This window comes from Physeter macrocephalus, chromosome 8, assembly GCF_002837175.3.
Source record: "Physeter macrocephalus isolate SW-GA chromosome 8, ASM283717v5, whole genome shotgun sequence".
In the NCBI taxonomy this organism is placed as follows: Eukaryota; Metazoa; Chordata; class Mammalia; order Artiodactyla; family Physeteridae; genus Physeter; species Physeter macrocephalus.
The window spans coordinates 7699416-7723613 of NC_041221.1; the positions used below are offsets into that span (position 1 = coordinate 7699416).

The 24198-nt window shown below is 38.6% G+C and overlaps 1 protein-coding gene and 1 non-coding gene across 2 annotated transcripts in view; one reads left to right on the plus strand and one right to left on the minus strand.

The window, feature by feature from the left end:
- Nucleotides 1–24198, plus strand: part of TTC3 (tetratricopeptide repeat domain 3) — a 144031-nt gene that overhangs the window by 31047 nt on the left and 88786 nt on the right. Inside the window, exons 11-17 of the mRNA XM_024120396.3 lie at nt 2268–2322; nt 11433–11595; nt 12556–12601; nt 13683–13803; nt 14361–14424; nt 16606–16666; nt 19406–19490. Of these exons, the coding sequence (XP_023976164.1) occupies nt 2268–2322; nt 11433–11595; nt 12556–12601; nt 13683–13803; nt 14361–14424; nt 16606–16666; nt 19406–19490 (595 nt within the window). The remainder of the gene's footprint in view (nt 1–2267; nt 2323–11432; nt 11596–12555; nt 12602–13682; nt 13804–14360; nt 14425–16605; nt 16667–19405; nt 19491–24198) is intronic.
- TRNAG-CCC (transfer RNA glycine (anticodon CCC)) lies at nt 7694–7766 on the minus strand. The gene has a single exon. It is a non-coding gene; the product is annotated as a tRNA-Gly (tRNA).

A 24198-nucleotide genomic window follows, 5' to 3' on the forward strand; every position in this document is an offset into this window, starting at 1 on the left:
CTGTCGTGGCCTCTCCCGTTGCGGAGCACAGGCTCCGGATGCACAGGCCCAGCGGCCACGGCTCGCGGACCCAGCCACTCCGCGGCATGTGGGATCTTCCCGGAGCGGGGCACGAACGCGTGTCCCCTGCATCGGCAGGCAGACTCAACCACTGCGCCACGAGGGAAGCCCCAGCCCCATTTTTTAAGAGTATGTTTTCTCCATGCACTGCAGTGTCATCTTTGTCATATAGATCAGGTGACTGTGTGTAAGGATCTGTTTCTGATTTCTACATCCTATTCTGTTTATTAGATCATCTATCTTTAGATAGCTTTTTATTTTTTATTAAAAGAAATGTATATTTGGCCTTTTAGTAGGTATTGCTCTCTGGTAGGGTAAGTTACCTAGTTTTGTTCTTCTTTGTAATCTTTTTATTTATTTTTTTGTAATCTCTTTTTAAGAGTGATAAGTCCCTTCAGGTCTGGGTCACATGACTACCCCATAACCTGTCAATGGAAAGGAGAGTAGGATTGCCATGATTGGTTTAAACTAATAAGGAATTATCTCTAAATCTTGTAGTAGTGAGGTAGAGCCTCACTATGGAAGTCTAGTAATCAGGTAGAGGAGGGGATAACTGCTGGGTAGATTACCAACAGTGTTTGCTTAGGGTTTAAGATTTATTTTTTTATTTGCTTTTTAAAGATGAGAGAGATCTGAGCATATTAAAAGTTGATAGGAAGTTGCACAACAATGTGAATGTACTTAATGCCACTGAACTTTATATTTGAAATGGTTCAAATGGTAAATTGTATGTTATGTACATTTTACCACAATAAAAAAAAATTGATGGGGTAGATTCTTAAGAAGGAATGGGTAATTTTACAGGTGAGAGAGTGGATAATTGATATTGTAAGGATGGATAGTTATATGGCACAAGTGGAGAAACTGGCCGTATAAGGAAGAAGACACTTTTATTGTGAAAGAGAAAAGGCAGGGCCAGATGTGGGTTTGTCTTTAAGTTTGGCTGTAGAAAATTGAGAGAGTTCTCTTTGATGTCTCCAGTTTACTCATTGAAATAGAAGCAGAGCTCATCTGCTGAGAGAAAGGGGAATTGGAAGTTTGAGGAAAGGACGTAAGATTTGAAAGGATCATTTTACAAAGTTAGAGAATGATTTGATCTGAAATAATTGGTTAACAATGTTGAAGGCCCCTTTGGGTTTTTGGAATCCTGAGTAGTAGTGCTGCCTGTGTGCTGTGCTGTGTAATTGTCTCCAGCAGTACTTGGCTCCCTAGATGTAGTCATGGAGAAAGCAGGAAGCAGGGTTGATCCAGTGTTGGGTTTTGCCATAGAGCAAGATGTAAACATAGGGACAAAGAAGTATAAAGAAGTTGTATGCATGGGAATATGCAATGATGAACCAACGAATCTTAAGCTAGATAAATAAGGAAGTTAAAAAAAAAAGAGAAAGTGGGTAAGTCAGTGAGTTGGGCATCCTGAGGAGATAGTAGGAATAGTTGGAACAAATAAGATAGAAGGAGCTAGGTTATGGGGGAAAGAGTGGGGTGCCTGAATTAGTGATTTTGGGCTTTGAACAGTTTTGAGTGGCGATAAAGTTCCCTGGGAGGGCGGTGGTTGGCGGGTGAGCTGGGGTAGAGGAGGAGGTCATTGAAGGTAAGGAAGCCAGGAAACTGAGAGTAGGTGTTAGACCTTAGTACTTGACAGTTTACAAAGCACTGTGCTTTAGCATGGTATCTGAAAACAGGAAGAACACAGTTATTAGCCTCATTTTACAGAGGAGAAAGCGGCCCCAGAGAGGTTAATAACTTCTTAACAGCCCCAGTGAGAATTAGTGATGGAGTTGGACTTAATCCCCATCTCATATCCCACCTTTCATGCTCTGTCCACTATAGCTTAGCTGATGTGTGAAAGATCTGGAAGTTTTATTTTCCAAGATCAGAAGTCTTGCTGACATCCAAAAATAGTACCAAAAAAAACCGTACAAAGATTAACAAGAAGTCAGGCCTAGGTAAGATGTAAATAGTTGTATGCAGGAAGTACTCTGGAATATTAAAAGTAGCCGTTCCTGGGTAATTGTGATTGTGACTCTGGGTGACTTTTTCCCTTTGTTTTACTTTTCTGTATTTTCCAAATTTCCTATAATGGACATACATTACGTGGATTAAAAAAATTAAAAACTAGATTATATATGGAAAATTATAGTCTAAATAGATATACAATATATAATGCCTTTAGTCTGAATATTTCTTCTTTTCTTTTTTTTGTTTAGAAATGCACTTGGTGATGGAAAGAGAGCTATTATTCTGAAGAACAATTGGACAAAGGTAGGTTTCTTTCTTATTTACATTGGACAAATAGTGCCGTACAACTGTGAAAAATTTGTTTACAGAATGTAAATCTGTATGTAAAAATGCTGGATAAAATTATGCAGAGCTCAGCAATGTGGCAGGGGAATCTTCACTTCCATGATCAGAGAGGAGATGCAGCCCAGCAGTAAGGGTCACATGTGTCTGAGGAGGACAAGCAGCCCCTAGGGATCGTGAGCATCCCTTAAAGGTTGAGGTGACAGCATCCACAAGTTCTGGATGGGTTAAGGACCTGGCCGTGGAAAATGAGACTTAAAACCCAGAGGGAGCTGTAGGAGACTAGTTTTATAGCCTTGAGCTGGGACAGGATTTCTTAAATAACATACGTGCACAGGTCGGTGAAGGAAAAAACTCTGATGAATTCGACTATCTCAAACTTAAAAATTTCTGTATGTCAGTACACCATGAACGAAATAATTTGGGAGGAGATAGTTTGTCATATATAGAACATATATAACTGATAGGATTTATATTCAGAATATGCAAAGAATGAAGATAAATAAGAAACGCAGTAGAAAACAGGCCAATGAAATAAACAGGCATTTCAGAGATGAGGAAACCTGAATGGGCGATAGCAAAAGGTATATCCTGTTTCCTAGTAATTAAAACTGTAAAGAGATAGAAACCTAATAGAGAGAGCCTCATAGACAGCCTCCAAGCAGACCCACATGTACACCCACAAGTGAAAAACAATGTGACGTTGAGTCCTTCAGATAAGCAAAAGTTAGAGATCGATAGTCCTGAGTATCAGTAGTGTGTTTACTAACAGGAACTCTCAGTAAACCAGTGGGGTGTGAATTTGTCACAACCAACTTGGAGAGCACTACGATGTGCGTATGCCGTAATTGATTCCAAGGGTGTGTACCCCACAAGCATCCTTGCATATGTGCACCTGGTGAGATGTACAAGATTGGTCACTGTGATACTGTTTTAATGGCACAGAACTGCAAATAACCTAAGTGTACATTAATAAAGCAGTGGATGAGTATGGTTTTTTCGCTTGATCAAAGTTATTACTAGGATCTATCTGCCCAGCCCCCTGTCTTTAACATCCGGTGTTTCTCCGACCGCACTCCTGCTGTTCTCTCCCTTGTCCACTCTGTTGGCCCGTTGGCCTCCTCGCCGTTCCGTACACATGCCAGGTCCGCTCCCAGTTTGTACTTGCTCTTCCCTCTGCCTAGAATTAGAGTGCCTTTCCCCAGAGCCTGAGCTAGCTCTCTTATTTCCTTTCATTGTTCACTGAAAGTTCTCAGTGAAACCTTCCCTGACCACGTAACTAAAATGCAAAACCTCCCCCTTTCTAGACATTTGCTGTTTTTCTTTGCTTTACTTTTTTTTCCTCTTAGCGTTTATCATTATTGAACATATGATATATGTTATTCAAGTTGTGTTGTTTTTTGTGTGTGCTCCAGTACATCGTGAGCTCCCTGAGGACAGGTTTTTTTGGTTGGTTGGTTCACTTCTGAATCTGGACTGCCTGACGAGCTGCCTGGCACATAGCAAGCACTCATAGTCAGTATTTGTTTATTTAATAAATGAGTTGAATGATTGGGTTGAAATGAGTTAACTGGCTTACCAATATTTATAGATTTTAAAAAGTGTTTATATATTTGTTTATAAGCCAGAGTGAATAGAATCATAGAATTTTAGAGCCCCCAAATTGTGATTCAGATGGCCTAGGAGTGTATTAGAGTCTGGGGATTATAAAATTCTCCAGGTGGACTTCTGCCTCCAAATATTGGAGTCACTTTTAAATGCCTCAGTTATAGATGAAGAAATTGAGTCCCAGAAGGGTGAAGTGACTTTTGTAAGGTGTCATTGCAAGTAAAAGACAAAATTGAATTGAGAATCCAGCACTGGATATGCTTCTGTTTGAAGGTGATGAGCTTGTTGGCCGTTTTCATTGTGAGTTGCTGTTGTACTTGAAACATAATCTCTGCTCATCATTTGGCAGGTGCTGTATAAATTAATTTATGGAATGAATGGATGATAGAGTTCATAATACTGAAACCTAGACCATGATACTGGTTTTCCAGGGATAACTTTTGTTATTTCAATCTATTATCAACTTAGAAAAATTATACTAAAACTTTCTTTTTTTGTTTTTCTGAAATGGCTTTATTTTATCCCAGTTATTAAATAATAATTCAGCAGGGTATAATATTCTTTGCAGATGTTTGAGTCTACGTTCTTTTGACTTTTTTTGCCACTGTTGACAAGTCTGCTATTTTTCCTTTGTAAGTAATCTTTTCTTTTCCTGGGTGTTTTAAAGATCTTCTCGCTGTCTTTAACGTTTGGCAATTTCATTGCAATGTGTCTATGAGGAATTTTCTTTAAATTAATCGTAATTGGGATAGCTTGGCTTCTAAAATCCGAGGACTCATGTCTTTCAGCATTTCTGGAAAATTTTCACCCTTAATCATTTGAATATTGCCTCCTTCCCAGTTTATTCTTTCGAAACATCCATTAGATATACACAGTACATATGCTATCTTTCATATATCTTAAATTCAAAACTTTCTTAATTACATTGAGGACTTTATGTAGAATGTTTATTCCTGGCTTAACTTATCAAACATAAAATATTCACTCTTTTCTTTTTAGGACTTTATTTTCTTTAGAGCAGTTTTAGGTTCGCAGCAAAATTAAGAGGAAGGTCCAGAGATTTCCTGTAAATTCCCTGCCGCCATGCTTGTATAGTCTCCCCCATTATCAGCATCCCCCAACAGGGCTGTACATTTGTGAAAACTGATGAACCTATGTGGACGCATCATAATCACCCAAAGTCCATAGTTTGTCTTAGGGTTCACTCCCTAAGTGTTCCATGTTTTATGGGTTTGGATAAATGTATAATGACATGTATTCCACCATTATGGTTCATACAGAGTATTTTCACTGCCCTGACATCCTCTGATCCATCCTTCCCGCCAAATTCCTGGCAACCGTTGATCTTTTTACTGTCTCCATAGTTTTACCTTTTCCAGAATGTCCTATAGTTGGAATCATACAATGTATAGCTTTCTCAGATTGGCTTCTTTCACTTAGTAATATGCAGTTAAGTTTCCTGCATGTCTTTTCATGGCTTGATAGCTGTTTCTTTTTAGCACTGAAAAATATTACATTGTCTGGATATACTACAGTTTATTTATACATTCACCTACTGAAGGACATCTTGGTTTTTTCCAGGGTTTGGCAATTATGAATAAAGCTGCTATAAACAGCTATGTGCAGGTTTTTGTGTGGACATACATTTTCACCTCCTTTGGGTAAATACCAAGGAGTGCGGTTGCTGGATCATATGATAAGAATATGTTTAGTTTTTTAGGAAACCGCCAAACATTCCAAAGTGGCTACACCATTTGCATTTCCACCAGCAATGAATGAGAGTTCCTGTTGCTCCACATCCTGCCAACATTTGGCACTGTCAGTGTCCTGAATTTTGGCTGTTCTTTTTTTTTTTTTTTAAATTAATTAATTTATTTTTGGCTGCGTTGGGTTTTCATTGCTGCACGAGGGCTTTTCTCTAATTGTAGCGAGTGGGGGCTACTCTTCGTTGCAGTGCATGGGCTTCTCATTGCGGTGGCTTCTCTTCTTGCAGAGCACAGGCCCTAGGCGCATGGGCTTCAGTAGTTGTGGCACGCGGGCTCAGTAGTTGTGGCTCATGGGCTCTAGAGCACAGGCTCAGTAGTTGTGGAGCACAGGCTTAGTTGCTCCGCAGCATGTGGGATCTTCTCGGACCAGGGCTCAAACCTGTGTCCCCTGCATTGGCAGCCTGATTCTTAACCACTGCGCCACCAGGGAAGCCCTTGGCTGTTCTAATAGATGTGTAGTGGTATCTTATTGTTTTAATTTGCATTTCCCAGATGACATATGATGTGGAGCATCTTTTCATATGCTTATTTGCCACTGTGTATCTTTTAATTTTTTCTGTTTAAATTAAAAAAAATTTTTTTGGCTGCATTGGGTCTTTGTTGCTGCGCACAGGCTTTCTCTAGTTGTGGCGAGTGGGGGCTACACTTCATTGTGGTGCATGGGCTTCTCCTCACGGTGGCTTCTCTTGTTGCGGAGCCTGGCGCGCAGGCTCAGTAGTTGTGGCACGCGCGGCATGTGGGATCTTCCTGGACCAGGGATCAAACTCGTGTCCCCTGCATTGGCAGGTGGATTCTTGTCCACTGCGCCACCAGGGAAGTTCTGTGTATCTTCTTTGATGAGGTGTCTGTTAAGGTCTTTGGTTCATTTTTTTTTTTTTTTTCAGGGAAGCCCTTTGGTTCATTTTTTAATTGGTTGCTTTCTTAGTGTTGAGTTTTAAGAGTTCTTTATATATTTTGGATAACAGTCCTTTATCAGGTGTATTTTTTGCAGATATTTTCTCCTGGACTGGGGCTTGCCTTCTCATTTTTTTCACATTTCTTTCACAGAGCATAAGTTTTAATTTTAATTAAGTCCACCTTATCAATGATTTCTTTCATGGATCATGCCTTTGGTGTATTTAATAAGTCATCACCATACCCAAGATCATCTAGCTTTTCCTCTATGCTGTCCTCTAGGAGTTTTAGGTCTGTGATCTATTTTGAGTTCATTTTTGTTGAGGGCTTTAGGTCTGGATTTATTTTTTAAAATTAATTAATTAATTAATTTTTATTTTTGTCTGCGTTGGGTCTTTGTTGTGGCATGCGGGCTCTTCGTTGCGGCCGTGGGCTTCTCTCTAGTTGTGGCATGTGGGTTTTCTCTCTCTAGTTGAGGCGCGCAAGCTCAGTAGTTGGCATGCAGGCTTAGTTGCCCCGCGGCATGTGGGGTTTTAGTTCCTCAGCCAGGGATCGAACCCATGTCCCCTGCATTGGAAGGCGGATTCCTTACCGCTGGACCACCAAGGAAGTCCCTGGATTCGTTTTTTTGCATGTAGATGTCCAGTTCCAGTATCATTTGTTGAAAAGACTGTCTTTGTTCCATTGTATGGCCTTTGTCCTTTGTCAAAGATCAGTTGACTATATTTATGCGGGTTCACTCATTTTTTTAAATTGGGATTTTTTCGATGGTTGCAAAAGTATTTGTGTAGATGAAAAACACAGCTCTTAGTATTCAGAAAATTTGGTATTGTATTGAGGTCATTTATCATTTTATTTTACCAGAAAGGAATGCTCATTGAAGGATATTTTAAACTTCAAAAACAAAAGTAGACTGTGCAAGATGCATTTTTTACTTTTATTTATTTTTTATTTTTAAATTTTTAAATAGACATTTTAAAATAAATAAATAAATTAATTAATTTGCCTGCGTTGGGTCTTAGTTGTGGCACGTGGGATCTTTAGTTGTGGCATGTGGGATCTAGTTCCCTGGCCAGGGATCTAACCTGGGCCCCCTGCATTGGGAGTGCAGAGTCTTAACCACTGGACCACCAGGGAAGTCCCCATTCTTTTATGAGTTCTTTTATGAATCTGAGTCTATTGAGTCATTCCTCTAGGGTGTAAGCCTGTATAGGAAGGTACTCTGTAGATTTCTGTGTGAGGGTGGACCATTTTTTCTTCCTTCTTTCCAGTTGGAGAAGACTGGTACAATGTCAGCTGTCGTAGACATACTTTAATTTTTTAAATGATTTATTTTTTATTTTCATTATTTTTTTTATTGAGGTATACTGATTTACAGTATTATATAAGTCCTACATGTACTTTTAGGCTTAAGAGAGGGTGAGTCATTGTATCCCAAAGAGTGAGAATTTTTACAGTATAGTCAACAGATATTTGTTGACATTTCCAAGTGCATTATCTTTTGATGTTATACAGGATACAAACCAGTAGCGTCACACATGTCCTCAAGAACTTTTTAATATTGAGGAGTATATTAGAATTCTTTTGTTTGGGAGTGACAAAACCTAACTCATAAGTAGAAGAGGGAATTTATAGGTTCATGTAATTGAAAAGTCTAGGGGGTCAGCTACAGGCATGGTCGGATCCAGATCTGTACACATTTTTCTTTCTGTTTCTCGGTGCTTCCCTGTTAGCATCGTTTTTAATCTTTTTTCTCTTTTTGCTCTGTCTGTTTCATTTTACCTAGATTCTATTGCTCTGTCCTCACGTTGACTGGTCTTTTTCTTCTGCTATGTTTAATCTGCCTTTATTTCCATCTAATTTATTTTTCATCTAAATGCTGTAGCAGTCACCTCTAGAATTTCAGTTTGAGTATTTCTTATATATTTCATGTCTTTTCTTAATATGTTGTTTTTCCCTTAGCTTCTCGAACATATGAAATATATTTATAACTGTTTTAATGTCCTTGTCTACTAATTCTATCATCTGTGTCATTTCTGGATTGTTTTCAATTCATTGATTTTTTTCTCTTCATTATAGATCACATTTTCCGTCTTTGCATACCTAGTAGTTTTTGATTGGATGCCAGAGATTGTGAATTTTACCTTGTTTGGTACTTATATTTTTGTATTTCTGTAAATACTTTTGAATTTTGTTTTGGGATGCATTAAAGTTACTTGGAAACAGATTCTTTGGAGCGTTGTTTTAAGCTTTGTTGGGTGATATCATAGTGGTATTTGGTCTAGGGCTAATTTTTTCTGCACCACTGAGGCAAAACTCTTTTGAGTACTCTACTTAATACTCCATGAATTACGATGTTTTCCGCATTGGTCAGTTTGAAAAGGAATTATTCCTTGCCCTGTGTCAGTGCTGACTACTGTTCCCTTTTAGTCTTTCAAGTGGTTCTTTCCCTGGCTTGGGTAATTGCCCCGCATGCATGTACTGATTGATACTTAGCTGCAGACTCAAGGGAGACCCTCTGAAGATCTCTGGAGTTCTCTGTCCAGCTCTCTCCTCTCTGGTCCTCTGCCCTGTGAACTTGAGCTGCCTTGGCTTTCCGGACTCCTGGCTCTGTCTTCACTGAGACTCTGGTCTCTCCCTGGGTTCCTTCTCCCTGTGCTATGGCTTAGAATCTCTCCTTAAGTAAGCTGGAGCAATCATAGGGCTTTCTGTTTTTCTCATCTCTCAGGGATCACTCTCTTTTGTTGCCTGATATCCAGTGTCTTGCAAACCTTCGTTTCATGTATTTTGTCCTTGTTTGATTTAAGCAAGAGGGTATATCCAATCCCTGTTACTCCATCTTGACCACAAGTGGTAATTAGAGCATAGGCTCTCTTGGCTTCATTTTGAAAAAGTGATATCCTAATAACTGATATTCTAGTAACTTTATTCTAGTGGAGAGAGAGCCTCTGTTAGTATTTATGTAGTATGACTGTGGAATGCCTCAAACTGATCCTGGTTGAGCCATGTGCCCACCTGTGGATCCATTACTGTGACCTGGGAAGTGGTGCATTTGGATTGGCCAGTTTTCTGGGTCACAGCTATGCTTCTACCCTGCCAGCCATTGTTGAGCCGGGGGCACTAGTGGGGGCATTACTGTGTGGAGTAGGGACATGATGGCATACAAGAGGAGGGGATGCTAGTCAGATGAACTGTATATGTGATAGAGAATGGGATAATGTCAGAGAAGAGCAAAACTTTCTATGTAATTGGGTTCAAGAAACTTTCTGAGATACCTTTAATTTAAGCTTCATTCAGACAACTTCAGCAGAGAGATCTGAATAAACTCCTTTCTCAACTGATAGGAGTTACACTGGGTTTTACAGAGTTTAGGGAAAAGGACCCAGTAAAAGATGAGAAAGGTGAGTGGAAAAGAGAAAGAAATGAAGCGTTTTCTACAAATTTAGCAGGTAAGGTTTATAATCTCTCATAATTTCCTATGCTGTGATTTTTTTTAATGCAGTTATTTAAACTTTGAAGTTGATATCTGCTTAGTGGATAGAATTTTGGTCTTGTAGCGTATCTGTGAGAACTCTTTATCTTATGCTTTTGGAGGAAAAGCAGAGTTTAACCAAATGCAATCTGAATTGGGATCTTTGATCTGAGCCTAAAGAGCCTGGCTAAGAAATGCCCTGGAACAGGTTGGGTTGGTGCACCAGAGTAGGATTATATATGCTCTGAACCTGCATAAACAGAGGTCCTTTGATTGTTTCTGGCTTCTTTTAGTGAAAGTTGCGTCTTTTTTAAAAGGATCACTTATTTCTGATTTCATATTTTCTCATAGAATCAGAATGTTCTTTGTAAAATGTTTATTCGTAAAGAGGAAAGAGCTATGGACCTGGAGTCCTAAGATACGAGTTCTTTGGTTTGTCTCTAAATAAATGTGGCATTAGGCCAGTTTCTAGCCTCTCTCACTTGTAAATCACTTCTTAAATGGAGATACTGTGCCTAAAATGGGAGTTTAGTTTGGGAGTAGCTACAAGAGGGGTTGGCTGAGTTAGCCCCAGGTTTGGTAATATTAGCTTTCTAGATTAAAATGTTCATGCTTGATATAGAAGATTTCCCAAAATGCATAAATGGGACCAGCCAGGACTATGGTTCTGTAGCAGTAAAACAAACAACCTGATCATTGGAATTAAGAGTAAATCAGTGGCTTTTGCATCTTTTCTTAAAGCCAAGAACTCTATACTTAGAGGTAAAATAATTAAAAGATGATTAAGAAAGATGGAATTAATAGATGCACCCCTTATCTGTGCCTGTGCTCTTCAGCAGGGTTGGAAAACTACTGCACAGGCTGATTGTTCCTCCCAGCTCTAAAACTCTTTTGACTTCAGAAGTGTAGGGAGTATAATGACTTAGAGACTATTACTGCCTAAAAGTATTTTGAAAAAAATTAAGTTATTTATAATGCATCATTTTTATACTTAATTTGGCATAAAAATAATGTATTTCTTTCTTACATACAGTAAAGGTTGAATTATTTTCTTTGGGAGGGGTACAGAAATCTCTTAAGCAGAAACACTGATCTCTAGTCAGTTGTTAAAAATTATTATGAATACTATTCGTAGCTTTTCATTTAACTCATTTAGGTGACTTTATTTCCTGAGAGGTATTAACATTTTTATTTATTTTTTTAATTGATAGGATCCTAATCTAACATTTTGAGTAACTAATCAGTTTTCAAGCAAAATATTTTTTCCTTATCTATTTTCTTGAACTTAAGCATATTTTTGAGAAAAAATTGAATTTATCTTTTTGGAACAGGGTCATTATCGTTATTGTGCTGCTCTTTCTATGCTGGGGGAGTATGACTGGGCCCTGCAAGCAAACACAAAAGCTCAAACACTCTGTAAAAATGACCCTGAGGGAATCAAGGATCTAATTCAGCAGCATGTAAAGTTACAAAAACAAATAGAAGACCTGCAAGGTATTTCACCTAAGATTCTTTTGGTTACAGTCGAATTCCCTTTAAAACTTTTGAAGGTGGGTTTCTTGGATTAATGGAGGACCATAAATCAATTCTCAGATGATTTGTACTTCCTTTATGTTATTTCGGTTAACTCAGTTAACTTTTTCATTTCTATTCATGTAGAATTTTGTTAGTATTGTATTCCAATAGGTAATAATAAATGATTTGTACTTTTTATTTGAAACAGCAACAAATTATTATTTATTCTTCTGTAGAAAAATATACTTTCTTGAAATTTTGAATGAAGTAAAGCCTTTTGAAACAAAGTTTAAGATTTTTTTCTCCATTATTATACTTATTTCCCAAAGAAAAGGCCCTTCAATAGAGTTGTTTGATGTTTTTGCACCAAGTTTGTGGCTAATTCTGTAGCATGCTGAATGTATGTGTACATATATATATATATAGGTACATCATAAATTAGTGTGCAGGCTAGGAATTCCAGATTTTCATTTTACCCTTGTTTTCTCTCCTAAGTCGTTTTGCTTTCCCAGTACCTGAATGCCTTCACTCTATGCTTTCAGCATATAGATCTTTCCTATTATTTCTTCTCTGGGTAGTTAGTGTCTTTTGAAGCTGAGCTGAGCAGTCCTATTTCACTAGCAGATGTTGTCATCCAACAGAACATGATTATAAGATTGTGAGCTCCTTGAAGACAGGTACTGTCTCTGATTGAGATTTATATATTGCTGCATCTAGTCAGTGATCACATACAATGAGATGTCAAATAGGTTTGTGTAACATTTTGTTGACATCATTCTAAAACTAAAAACATCTAGAAGTGTAAAATTGTTTAGGTTTATTTTTCAGTTCCCTAAATTTGATATTCTTACTGTCAGCTTAAAAGAAATGTGAAAATCTTTTAAAGTGTGTGTTGCCAATCCACTGATTACTATGTGTGTGTGTGATTCATTTTTGTAGGTCGAACACCAACTAGGAATCCAATTAAAGCCTTCTATGAAAGCAGGTGAGTTAATATCAGATCAGTAGCTGTTACTTGGAATGGTTTTGCTCTGTGAGTTTAAGAATTGCTGTTTGTAGATAATAGCAACCGCAATAAAGTTGGAGATGGAAGGATGAGAAGAGGTTTTTTTTGTTTGTTTGTTTTTCTTTTTTGCGGTACGCTGCGGGCCTCTCACTGTTGTGTCGTCTCCCGCTGCGGAGCACAGGCTCCAGACGCGCAGGCTCAGCAGCCATGGCTCACGGGCCCAGCCGCTCCGCGGCACGTGGGATCTTCCCGGACCGGGGCACGAACCCGTGTCCCCTGCATCGGCAGGCGGACTCCCAACCCCTGCGCCACCAGGGTAGCCCAAGAAGAGGTTTTTAAAGTGTTTGTAAGATCAGGCGACCTGTGATTTGCCTGATTTGTTTTGATTACTGTTTGGGTGAACTCTTTGTATATGTATATATCGGAGATCCATAGCCTAAGCCTATGGGAGAAGAGGCGTGAAATGTTAATTGGATGTTACTGCGCTTGAATGGCACCAGTTTAGCCAGAGGTTCCTGGCAGCAGAGAGCGGGGCTCAGTCTGTGCCTTTTATCCCTCACCTCTGTCCTGGAAACATCTGCTTCCAGCCTCCTGATATCTTTCCAAAGGGTAAGACACTTCTGTTAGAAATAGGCAGCAGATAGACTTGAGTGTGCTCATAAGAAAACAAAGAGCAACCAGGATTCTACGTTTTTCACTTGGTAGTTAAAATAGATTAAGCTTTTCCCACATGCTTAAATGCCTAAGATATTGAAGCTGTTAAATTTATAAGAGGGAGACTTAACTTATTTTAAAATTAGAAACCAGAATACATTTCTTGAACTGTTCTTAATCTATTTGGAGTTTTTAATACCAAATTTAAAGTAATATTTATGTATGAAACCCAATCTCACAATCTCACAGGTAGAGATTCTTTTTGAAACAATATTACCTTGCTTTCAAGGTAAAAAGGCTAGTATAAAATGAAAAAAGGCAAGTATATTGCTGAAACCTCTTTGTTTGAAGGATAATTTAAAAAAAATAATTTTAAAAAATGATTATTTCTTTTATTACCACTCAGGGCCTACATACCTAGTTTATCAGCACCTGCATTTAGTACTTCACTTAACTTTGTGGAGACCGAAAAAAATTCCAGAAAAACTAACCACGAAATGGCAAACGGTGGTAATCAGAATCCAAAGGTAAGCTCAGTTAAAAACTAAAATTAGAATTATTTCAAGTATAGGTAGCCTTACATTTTTACAATAATATTTTTGTGATAATGGAAACCAATACACACCTCTAAGCCTATAGCCGGGCTCTGTGATCAGTGTCCCAGATGACCTGTCTCGGAGTTTTCCTGAACTGTAGTGTACTCAAAGCTCAGCAGGTATCACCAAGTTCACATTTATATTTCTTTCCAGGGTTTGAGGGGAACAAAGGGAATTGGTGTTTTCGGGTTAGAGATGTAGTACGCATTGAAGGGAACTTTCCCAACCCGCTGTAAAGTCCTTCTGTTGTTAATAATGAAAGTCTCAAAGAAGCTGTATTCAGTTAGGGAGAGGAGAACTAGGAAAGATGTGATAGTATTAATTCAGTATTTATTGTTCAGTAGTTATCAGTTAGTTTATTCATTTGGTAAAGCTGAGTATTTTAGGCACTTGGATAAATTCTTTGCTACTCAGTTTTATTATTTAGCTATTGAATTTTTCATGGCTGTATTTTTTTGAAAGTGTCACTAATTTTATTTTCATGGTAGGTGGCAGATGAAGCTTTGAAGGTAGATGATTGTGACTGTCATCCTGAATTTCTACCACCATCAAGTGAGTCTTTTTCCCATATGTAATTTGTTGCTGAATTAACGTAGTGTTGCCTCAGCTTCCATGCCCTAAAATTCTCACAAGCCTCACTTATATTTGCTATTACTCTCCTTTTACTTTACAATGCTTCTGTGTCGAGAAAACATTGAATGTTTATTTGAAATCAATGCTCAGTCTTTTCATATTGTTTAATAAATTTAATTTTGGAAAACCAAATAAAGGAATGGAGAAGAAAAATGGTGCTCTTCTTGGTCTGCTACCTAATTTCCACTAGGCCAGTGTTTCTCAACTTTTATTTCATTATCTACCCCCTGCTCCCAGAGCCTTTTTAGACACTTTTTTTCCCCTAATTACCCTCCCCTTGTGAAACTTTAATATCACAGATACTGTTTATCTGTTTAGGTACTGTATGTACATGTGCACTTTATATATAAAAACGGATTGTTTTCATCTTCCAATAACCAGTTACAACTTTCTTGGGGGTGATGTCACCCCTGTTGAGAATGGATGCTTTAGCCTAATACTAGTTTATTTAAATTCTGTGTGCTTAGTGCATGTGTTTATTTATGCATCTAGAAAATACGCAGACACACAGCCAGACCTTGTCTACTTGGCATCTTTGGGAAATGAAGGGTTCCAGAGACGTGGATACTCATGCCTCGTTTATTTCTCAGTCTCCGTTTATACTCCCAGCTTTTGAGAGAAATCGTTCTAAGTGCGTTATTCTTCTCTGCCTTTTAAAAGAGTTTGAGAGAATTCAACAAGTCAAAGTTGTTGTTACACACAGGTTACTTACCTCAGGCTTTCATGTGCTCCTTTTGGAGTTATTGTGGTGAGATTGTTGACCTTCTAGTTAGTGATCCTGTTGTTCTCTTTTCCTCACACTTGTTTTTTGGTTCATTTGTTTATTTTTTTCAGTGTTTTTACTTATGGCAGCCATTTCTGTCTTTTACTTCCTGCAGCTCTATATTCTCTTAGGCTCCAGTGCTGCGTATCCAACCACTTAACTACTGGTTAGCACTTCAGCACAGTTACAAAGAGGGGGAAACGCAGGTGTTTGTCTTACCTGATGTGACTTTATAGCACGTGAAAAATCTTTGAGAATAAAACTGTATTTTTGAAAACAACTTTAATTTATTGGTATTTCTTAGACCATTATTATCAGATAGCACATTTAAATAATTTGAATACCATCCATACTTCCACATCTATATTCAGTCAAAGAAATTGAGGTCCCAGGGTTAGATTAAAGAGTTTTGCCCTAGGTCACACAGTAGAAATCAAACTAGAACTCTTCTTTCTTTCTAGAAGCCTCTTTTGTTTTCTGATGCCATCAGAGCTCAGGCTCTCATCCCCTCCCTAATACACAGGCTCTGACTTGCCTCTGCCGTCTCTCCCAAAGCTTCCATCAGAGACACCCAGTCCCTATTGCTGTGCTCTCTTGTACACAACTTTGCACATGTGACTCCCCTGCCCCAAAGTGTACAGTGGCTCTCTCCTCCTTTCAGTGGGATAAAGGCTGAGCTCGCAGAGCTGGGGAGTCAGAAGCCCTGGGCCTGCAAACATTCATACCAACCTGCCTGGCTTGCAGCCCCTTTCAACCTATCCTTACTTAACTCGCCCAGTCACACAGGTTTACTTAGTGTTTCTTAAAATAAAACTTCATTTGGCCCATTCTTTGCAAATCCTACTTGTTCCTTAAAACTAAATACAAATGCTGCATCCCCACTAAGGTGTTTCCCAGCCACTCCAGCTTAAGTGATTTTTCCCTTCTAGGAGTTACAAGAGCAGTTACTATGGAATTAATATTTCAGTAACAATGCATCTTCTTTTCTTCTTAATGGGGATTGTTATTTAATCGGTGAAGTGACCGTCTTTTCTTCCCATCTGATTGTAAACTACCTGCGAACAGGAACTACAGCCTGTATCTCTTCTATATCTACTATAGGACTACATGATAATCATCATTATAATTTACCTTTATAATAATTTTATAGCATACATAGAGAAACGTCATCAGTAGCTTCTTTTTTTTTTTTGGCTTACCTGTTTATAGTTAGACTCGCATACAGTGTTGCCTCCTTTGCTTTCTTATTCCAGTTTACATTTTTTTAAAATGTTTTACTTTCAAGCTTGTAGATTTTTATGTACAGATTTCAGGAACAAATACTTTTGTATTCGCAGGTCAGCCTCCAAAATATAAAGGAAAACAAAAATCCCGAAACAGTGAATTGGAGAAGTTCAGGTATGTTTTTTAATGTAATGGTTTTTGTTTGTTTTGTTTTGTTTCTCTAATGCCCTCCTCCCAAGAAAAAAGAAAAAGGAAAAATAAATCTCTTTCTAGTAGTAGCTACCTTTACATATGTGTACTATGATAAGTACTAAAAATCCCTTTCAAATAGCATGGCATGTCTTTATTAGGAGAGGGTCATTTTTGGCTAAAGGAGTATTAATCCTGGATGTTAATACTGATTTCTGAAAGTCATATAATATGAGATATATCAGTATTAATTTTTTAAAATTCCAAAATACAGGCTCATAAGAGGAAAAAAGATTCAGATAAGTATAAAGTAAAAACTTAGTCTCCTTCCCTGTTTGCTTTATTTCCCCTCTCCCTGACTCTCTTCTCTAGTGCCTTGCTTTAGAAACTTGCTGTTAGCAATTTCTTGGCCTTCTGGGAACTTAACTTTGCATCCACTGGCGTGGCTATCTGTATATTCATAGGCAAGGATTTACTAATGAACCGACCACTTACAAAATTCGTTCTACCAAACATCCCCCCAAATTAGCAGTAGGAACTCTGGCCACCAATCTTTAGAGTTAATCCCCCGTTAGCTACAAAGATATAAATTGATTGCAAAGTGAAATTGTAAATCTTACAACAGATACAGAAATTCATGAAATCAGTGAAAGTGGTGCTGGAGAAACTGCAAAGCCATTTTTGCCACAGTTCCACTAGTTTTTAGTTTTCTCTTCATTTCTTAAGGCTGATTCCTTGATAGGTGCTTAAAGGAGAATGATTTAAATATCAAAGCACTAAGAGAAATTAGTAAAGCCCTATTTTAAAAAAATGACCGTTTTTTGATGGTGCCTCAAAAGTTAAATACAAACCAAGGCCATAGTGCCTTTTGTTGTTCTGTTATTTGTTAGAAAAGTTCTGAGTCTTCCTCCTTGCCTCCTTTCCCTCATCATAAAAGGAAGCCAAAACCCAATACGTGCTCATTCTTTGAATGCACAGTTATAACTTTAACCTGTTGTGTTAAAGATAAATTTATTTTCCTGATATTTTGTTTCTGTTTTCAAACTGAATGCTCTCCTTGATTATGTCTACTTCATGAGGTTCTTTAACAATTAAATGGGACAACCACATAAAATACTTAGAGCCCTGGAACATGGTAAATGCTCAATACACTTGAACTATCATTATTGTTAACACTATAGTTTTCATTGTCGTTGGAACTATTCTGGCCTACAACTTGCTTTTATCTCTTTCAAAATGCCTTGACTACCTTTCCATATCAGACCATGGAGATCTACATCCTTCATTTTCATGGCTGCAGGATATTTCCTAGTATAGATGTGTGTGAAGGAGAAATTTCTAGAGTGGAACTGCTGTCAAAGGGGATGTGTAATTTTAACTTTGACAGATACTGCCAAATTCTCCTCTCAAAAAATGAGCAGTGTTCACACTCCTACTAAGTTATGAGAGGGTGTGGTATAATAAAGATATTTATATATTCGGTCTACATCCCCAGTTCCTGGCACAGGGCTCCTAGGACCCTTGGAATTTCCTGAGTGATGAGTCTTTCATTATTTATAATGAGCCCCTTCCTCTCTACTTGAGTTTATACTAATAAAGTGACCCAAGGCTGGGTCCCTACCTTCAGGATTGAGGCTGGTCACCAGAAAGATAAAGTGTGTGATTGGTTGGACCTTTTCAGCCTCACCCCCGATCTTTGGGGAGAAGAAGGGAGCAAGAAATTGAGTTTAGTCACCAATGTCCAGTAACTAAATCATTGATGCCTGTGTGATGAAACGTCAGTAAGAACCTCTAAGTATAGGGGCTCAGGGAGCTTCTGGTTGGTGAATACATCGAGATGCTGGGGAGCTGGTGCACTCTGGGCCTGTGTGAAAGCTCTGAGGCACCCCCTTCTCCTACACCTTCCCATGCATCTTTTCCACTGACCTGCTGCTGACTTACATCCTTTACAATAAACTGGTAATGGTAAGTAAAGCGCTTTCCTGAGTTCTGTGAGTTGTCCTAGGGAATAGTTGAACCCAAGGGGTAGTCACAGGAACCCCTGAATTTGTAGTCGGCAGGGCAGAAGTATGGGTAGCCTGGGTACCCCATTGTGGCTGAAGTGAGGGCAGTCTTGTGGGACTGAGCCTTTAACCTGTGGGACCTGAGTTCTTAACTCCAGAGTTGGTGTCAGAATTAAATTGTTGGACACTCAGTTGGTGTTGGAGAACCGGTGTGGAAAAATGACAGGTATGTGGTGTCAGAAAACACCACCTGGAGTACCTGAATCTTCCTTACCCTCACCAGCATTGGGGGTCAGACTTTCTGAAAAGGTTATATCTTATTAACAGATTTTCATATGAGATGGATCATCTTTGCAGTGTTTTGGGGCACATTTCTTGTTTCATGACTTCGTTGTTATTGATGACTTTAGATTTGTAATAACTTTAGGTAATCAGTGTAAATCCACCAGTTTCTTTCTTTTTCTTTTTAAAGCTGTTCTTTTATAACATCTGAATAATCAGTTCATCTGGTCCCCTTTCCCCAGTAAATTTATAGGGATTTTTATTGGATTTAGAAATTAATTTGGAGAGAATTGGCATCTTGGTAATATTTCTATTTAGGAACTTGTGACTCTCCATTTACTAAGTGTTTAAAATGACCTTCAGTAAATATTTTTTCTTTATATAATAAGCAGGATTGTTTTATTTTAAAATAATTCAAGACAGTGCTTTTCTCTTTTAGTTCTGGTTCACAAGGGAGTTTACCAGTAGATTTGAAAAACATCTTGGAGAAACAGTTTTCTAAATCCTCCAGAGCTGCACACCAGGTAAAGGCATAGGCTTTTCTAATAGAAAAGCAAACTCTTTGAACATAACATTTTTCATATGAATTAAGTCTAATCGTGTACATCTCTAAAGTTTTTTAAAAATAATTTTAGTTATGAACATATAATTTAATAGATGATTGCTAAGAAACCAAATCGTCACTAATTTATGTTTTAACTTGGTAAGTGTGTGAACCAGAGATTTAACTAATGGTTAATACTGAATACAAAATTGTTTGTTTCCCATAGATTTAAAAGGAAGAAGCAAGTCTTCCCAAAATGTTAACTTTTAAGTTAAATATTTTAAGACGGTTTAAATCATTTTAAAAGGTTTAAGCACCTGCGGTTTTATTACACCTACTATAGAAACTTTAAAGAGCAAACTTTTTATTCTTTGAATGATTTATCATATAACTTTCTATATAAAATTCTGTAGTATTTGGTAAGTAATGAAAAATGTACATCAAGGGGGAAGAGATGAATAGGCACAGCACAGAGGATTTTTAGGGCTGTGAAAATTCTCTGTATGATAGTATAAATGATAGATACAGTCATTATACATTTGTCCGAACCTATGGAATGTACAACACGAAGAGTGAACCATAGGGTTCCTAGGTAAACTATGGACTTTGGGTGATTATGATGTGTCGGTGTAGGTTAATCCTTGGTTAAAAAAAAAAAAAAAGCCCCCCCTACCAAACACCCACCCCGTGTATGTATATTGGGTTAGCCAAAAGGTTCGTTGTTTTTTTTTTTTTTTTTAATTTATTTATTTTTTTGGCTGTGTTGGTTCTTCGTTGCTGCGTGTGGGCTTTCTCTAGTTGCGGCCAGTGGGGGCTGCTCTTTGTTGTGGTGCGCAGGCTTCTCATTGCAGTGGCTTCTGTTGCTGGGGAGCACGGGCTCTAGGCTTGCAGGCTTCAGTAGTTGAGGCTCACGAGCTCAGTAGTTGTGGCTCACAGGCTCTAGAGCGCAGGCTCAGTAGTTGTGGCGCATGGGCTTAGTTCTGCGGCATGTGGGATCTTCCTGGACCAGGGCTCGAAACCAGGTCCCCTGCATTGGCAGGCGGCTTCTTAACCACCGCACCACCAGGGAAGTCCCTCATTTGGTTTTTTACGTAAGATGGCTCTAGTAGCACTTAGTTGTCTTTAACTTCATTCGAAACAGTTTTGATTGTATGTGACACCTGTCATATCAGTGTGCATTTTAAAAAAAACTTTTCAAAATTGGTGAATTTTTGAGTAACCATTTTAATATTGAAGATGGAAGAAAAAAGCAATATTCTCAGCATATTACGCTTTATTATTTCAAGAAAGGTAAAAACGCAACTGAAACGCAAAAAAGATTTGTGTAGTTTATGGCGAAGGTGCTGTGACTGGTTGAACATGTCAAAAGTGGTTTGTGAAGTTTTGTGCTGGAGGTTTCTCGTCGGACAATGCTCCATGGTCGGGTAGACCAGTTGAAGTTGATAGCAATCAAATTGAGACATTAATTGAGAACAGTCAACGTTATACCACATGGGAGATAGCCGACATACTGAAAATATCCAGATCAAGCGTTGAAAATCATTTGCACCGGCTTGGTTATTTTCATCTCTTTGATGTTTGGGTTCCACATAAGTTAAGCAAAAAACACCTTCTTGACCATATTTCTGCATATGATTTTCTACTAAAATGTAATGAAAACATTCTGTTTCTAAAACAAATTGTGATTGGCAATGAAAAGTGTATGCTGTACAGTAATGTGGAACGGAAGAGATTGTGGGGCAAGCGAAATGAACCACCACCAACCACACCAAAGGCTGGTCTTCCTCCAAAGAAGGTGATGTTGTGCATATGGTGGAATTGGAGGGTAGTCCTCTATTATGAGCTCCTTCTGTGGAAAACCAAACGATTAATTCCAACAAGTACTGCTCCCAGTTAGACCAACTGAAAGCAGCACTCGATGAAGTGTCCAGAATTAGTCAACAGAAAATGCATAATCTTCCATCAAGATAACGCAAGACCACATGTTTCTTTGATGACCAGGCAAAAACTGTTAGAGCTTGGCTGGGAAGTTTTGATTCATCTGCCATATACACCAGACATTGCACTTTTGGATTTCCATTTACTTTGGTCTTTACAAAATTCTCTTAATGGAAAAAATTTCAATTCCCTGGAAGACTGTAAGAGGCACCTGGAATAGTTCTTTGCTCAAAAAGATAAAAACTTTTGGGAAGATGGAATTATGAAGTTGCCTAAAAAATGGCAGAAGGTAGTGGAACAAAATGGTGAATATGTTGTTCAATAAAGTTCGTGGTGAAAATGAAAAATGTCTTTTGTTTTTACTTAAAAACCGAAGGAACTTTTTTGCCAACTCAATATACCATTCTGAGGAGTGATTTTGATGATGGGGGAAGCTATTCATGTAAGGGGCAAAGGGGTATATGGAAATCTCGGTACTTCCCTCTCAATAAAAAAATGCAAGGGGGGCTTCCCTGGTGGCGCAGTGCTTGAGAGTCCGCCTGCCGATGCAGGCGACATGGGTTTGTGCCCCGGTCCGGGAAGATCCCACATGCCGTGGAGCGGCTAGCCCCATGAGCCATGGCCGCTGAGCCTGCACGTCCGGAGCCTGTGCTCCGCAACGGGAGAGGCCACAACAGTGAGAGGCCCACGTACCGCAAAAAAAAAAAAAAAAAGCAAGGTATACAACTTTGATATTACTTTGAAGGAAATTTATTAAGCTAAATGTATATATTAAAGGAATAAAGACTTTTAGATTAGTGATGCATTCATTCCAAGAGCAGGGAAAAAACCCAAAGAAAGTAGAAGGAAGTAACAAAGTAGAAAATAGTGAAGAAGATTGGTTCAGGATAGCGGAGTAGAAGGACATGCTCTCACTCCCTCTTGCGAGAACACCAGAATCACAACTAACTGCCGAACAATCATCGATGGGAAGACACTGGAACTCACCAAAAAAGATACCCCACATTCAAAGACAAAGGAGAAGCCACAGTGAGATGGTAGGAAGGGTGCAATCACAATAAAATCAAATCCCATAACTGCTGGGTGGGTGACTCACAGACTGGACAACACTTATACCACAGAAGCCACCCAAGTCCAGGAAGTACAGAGAGTCCCATACAGGTTAAAGCCAAGGAGAAACACGCCGAGACACATAGTAATCAAATTGGCAAAAATTAAAGACAAAGAAAAATTATTGAAAGCAGCAAGGGGAAAATGACAAATAACATACAAGGGAACTCCCGTAAGGTTAACAGCTGATTTCTCAGCAGAAATACTACAAGCCAGAAGGGAGTGGCATGACACATTTAAAGTGATGAAAGGGAAGAACCTGCAACCCAGAGTACTCTACCCGGCAAGGATCTCATTCAGATTCGATGGAGAAATCAAAAGCTTTACAGACAAGCAAAAGCTGAGAGATTTCAGCACCACCAAACCAGCTCTACAACAAATGCTAAAGGAACTTCTCTAAGTGGGAAACACAAGAGAAGAAAAGGACTTACAAAAACAAACCCAAAACAATTAAGAAAATGGTAATAGAGGAACATACATATCAAGAATTACGTTAAACATGAATGGATTAAAGGCTCCAACCAGAAGACACAGGCTTGCTGCATGGATACAAAAACAAGACCCATATATATGCTGTCTACAGAAGACCCACTTCAGACCGAGGGACACATACAGACTGAAAGTGAGGGGATGGAAAAGTATATTCCGTGCTAATGGAAATAAATCAAAAGAAAGCTGGAGTAGCAATACTCATATCAGATAAAATAGACTTTAAAATAGAGAATGTTACAAGAGACGAGGAAGGACACTACATAATGATCAAGGTATCAATCCAAGAAGATATATGCTAACCGCTATAAAAGAGGAAATCGACAGTAACACAGTAATAGTGGTGGGCTTCAACACCTCACTTACACCAATGGACAGATCATCCAAACAGAAAATTAATAAGGAAACACAAGCTTTAAATGACACAATAGACCAGAGAGACTTAATTGGTATTTATAGCACATTCCATCCAAAAACAGCAGATTACACTTTCTTCTCAAGTGCGCATGGAATATTCTCCAGGATAGATCTTGGGTCACAAATCAAGCCTCATTAAATTTAAGAAAACTGAATTCATATCAAGCATCTTTTCTGACCACAACACTATGAAATTAGAAATCAATTACAGGGAAAAAAAAATGTAAAAAACACAAACACATGGAGGCTAAACACTACGTTACTGAATAACCAATAGATCACTGAAGAAATCAAGGAGGAAATCAAAAAATACCTAGAGACAAATGACAATGAAAACACAATGATCCAAAACCTATGGGATGCAGCAAAAGCAGTTCTAAGAGGGAAGTTTATAGCAATACAATCCTACCTTAAGAAACAGGAGGGCTTCCCTGGTGGCGCACTGGTTGAGATTCCGCCTGCCGATGCAGGGGACATGGGTTCGTGCCCGGTCCGGGAAGATCCCACATGCTGCGGAGCGGCTAGGCCCGTGAGCCATCGCCGCTGAGCCTGTGCATCTGGAGCCTGTGCTCCACAACAGGAGAGGCCACAACAGTGAGAGGCCCGCGTAACGCAAAAAAAAAAAAAAAAAAAAGAAAGAAACAGGAAACATCTCAAATAAACAACCTAACCTTGCACCTAAAGCAATTAGAGAAAAAAGAACAAAAAAACCCCAAAGTTAGCAGAAGGAATGA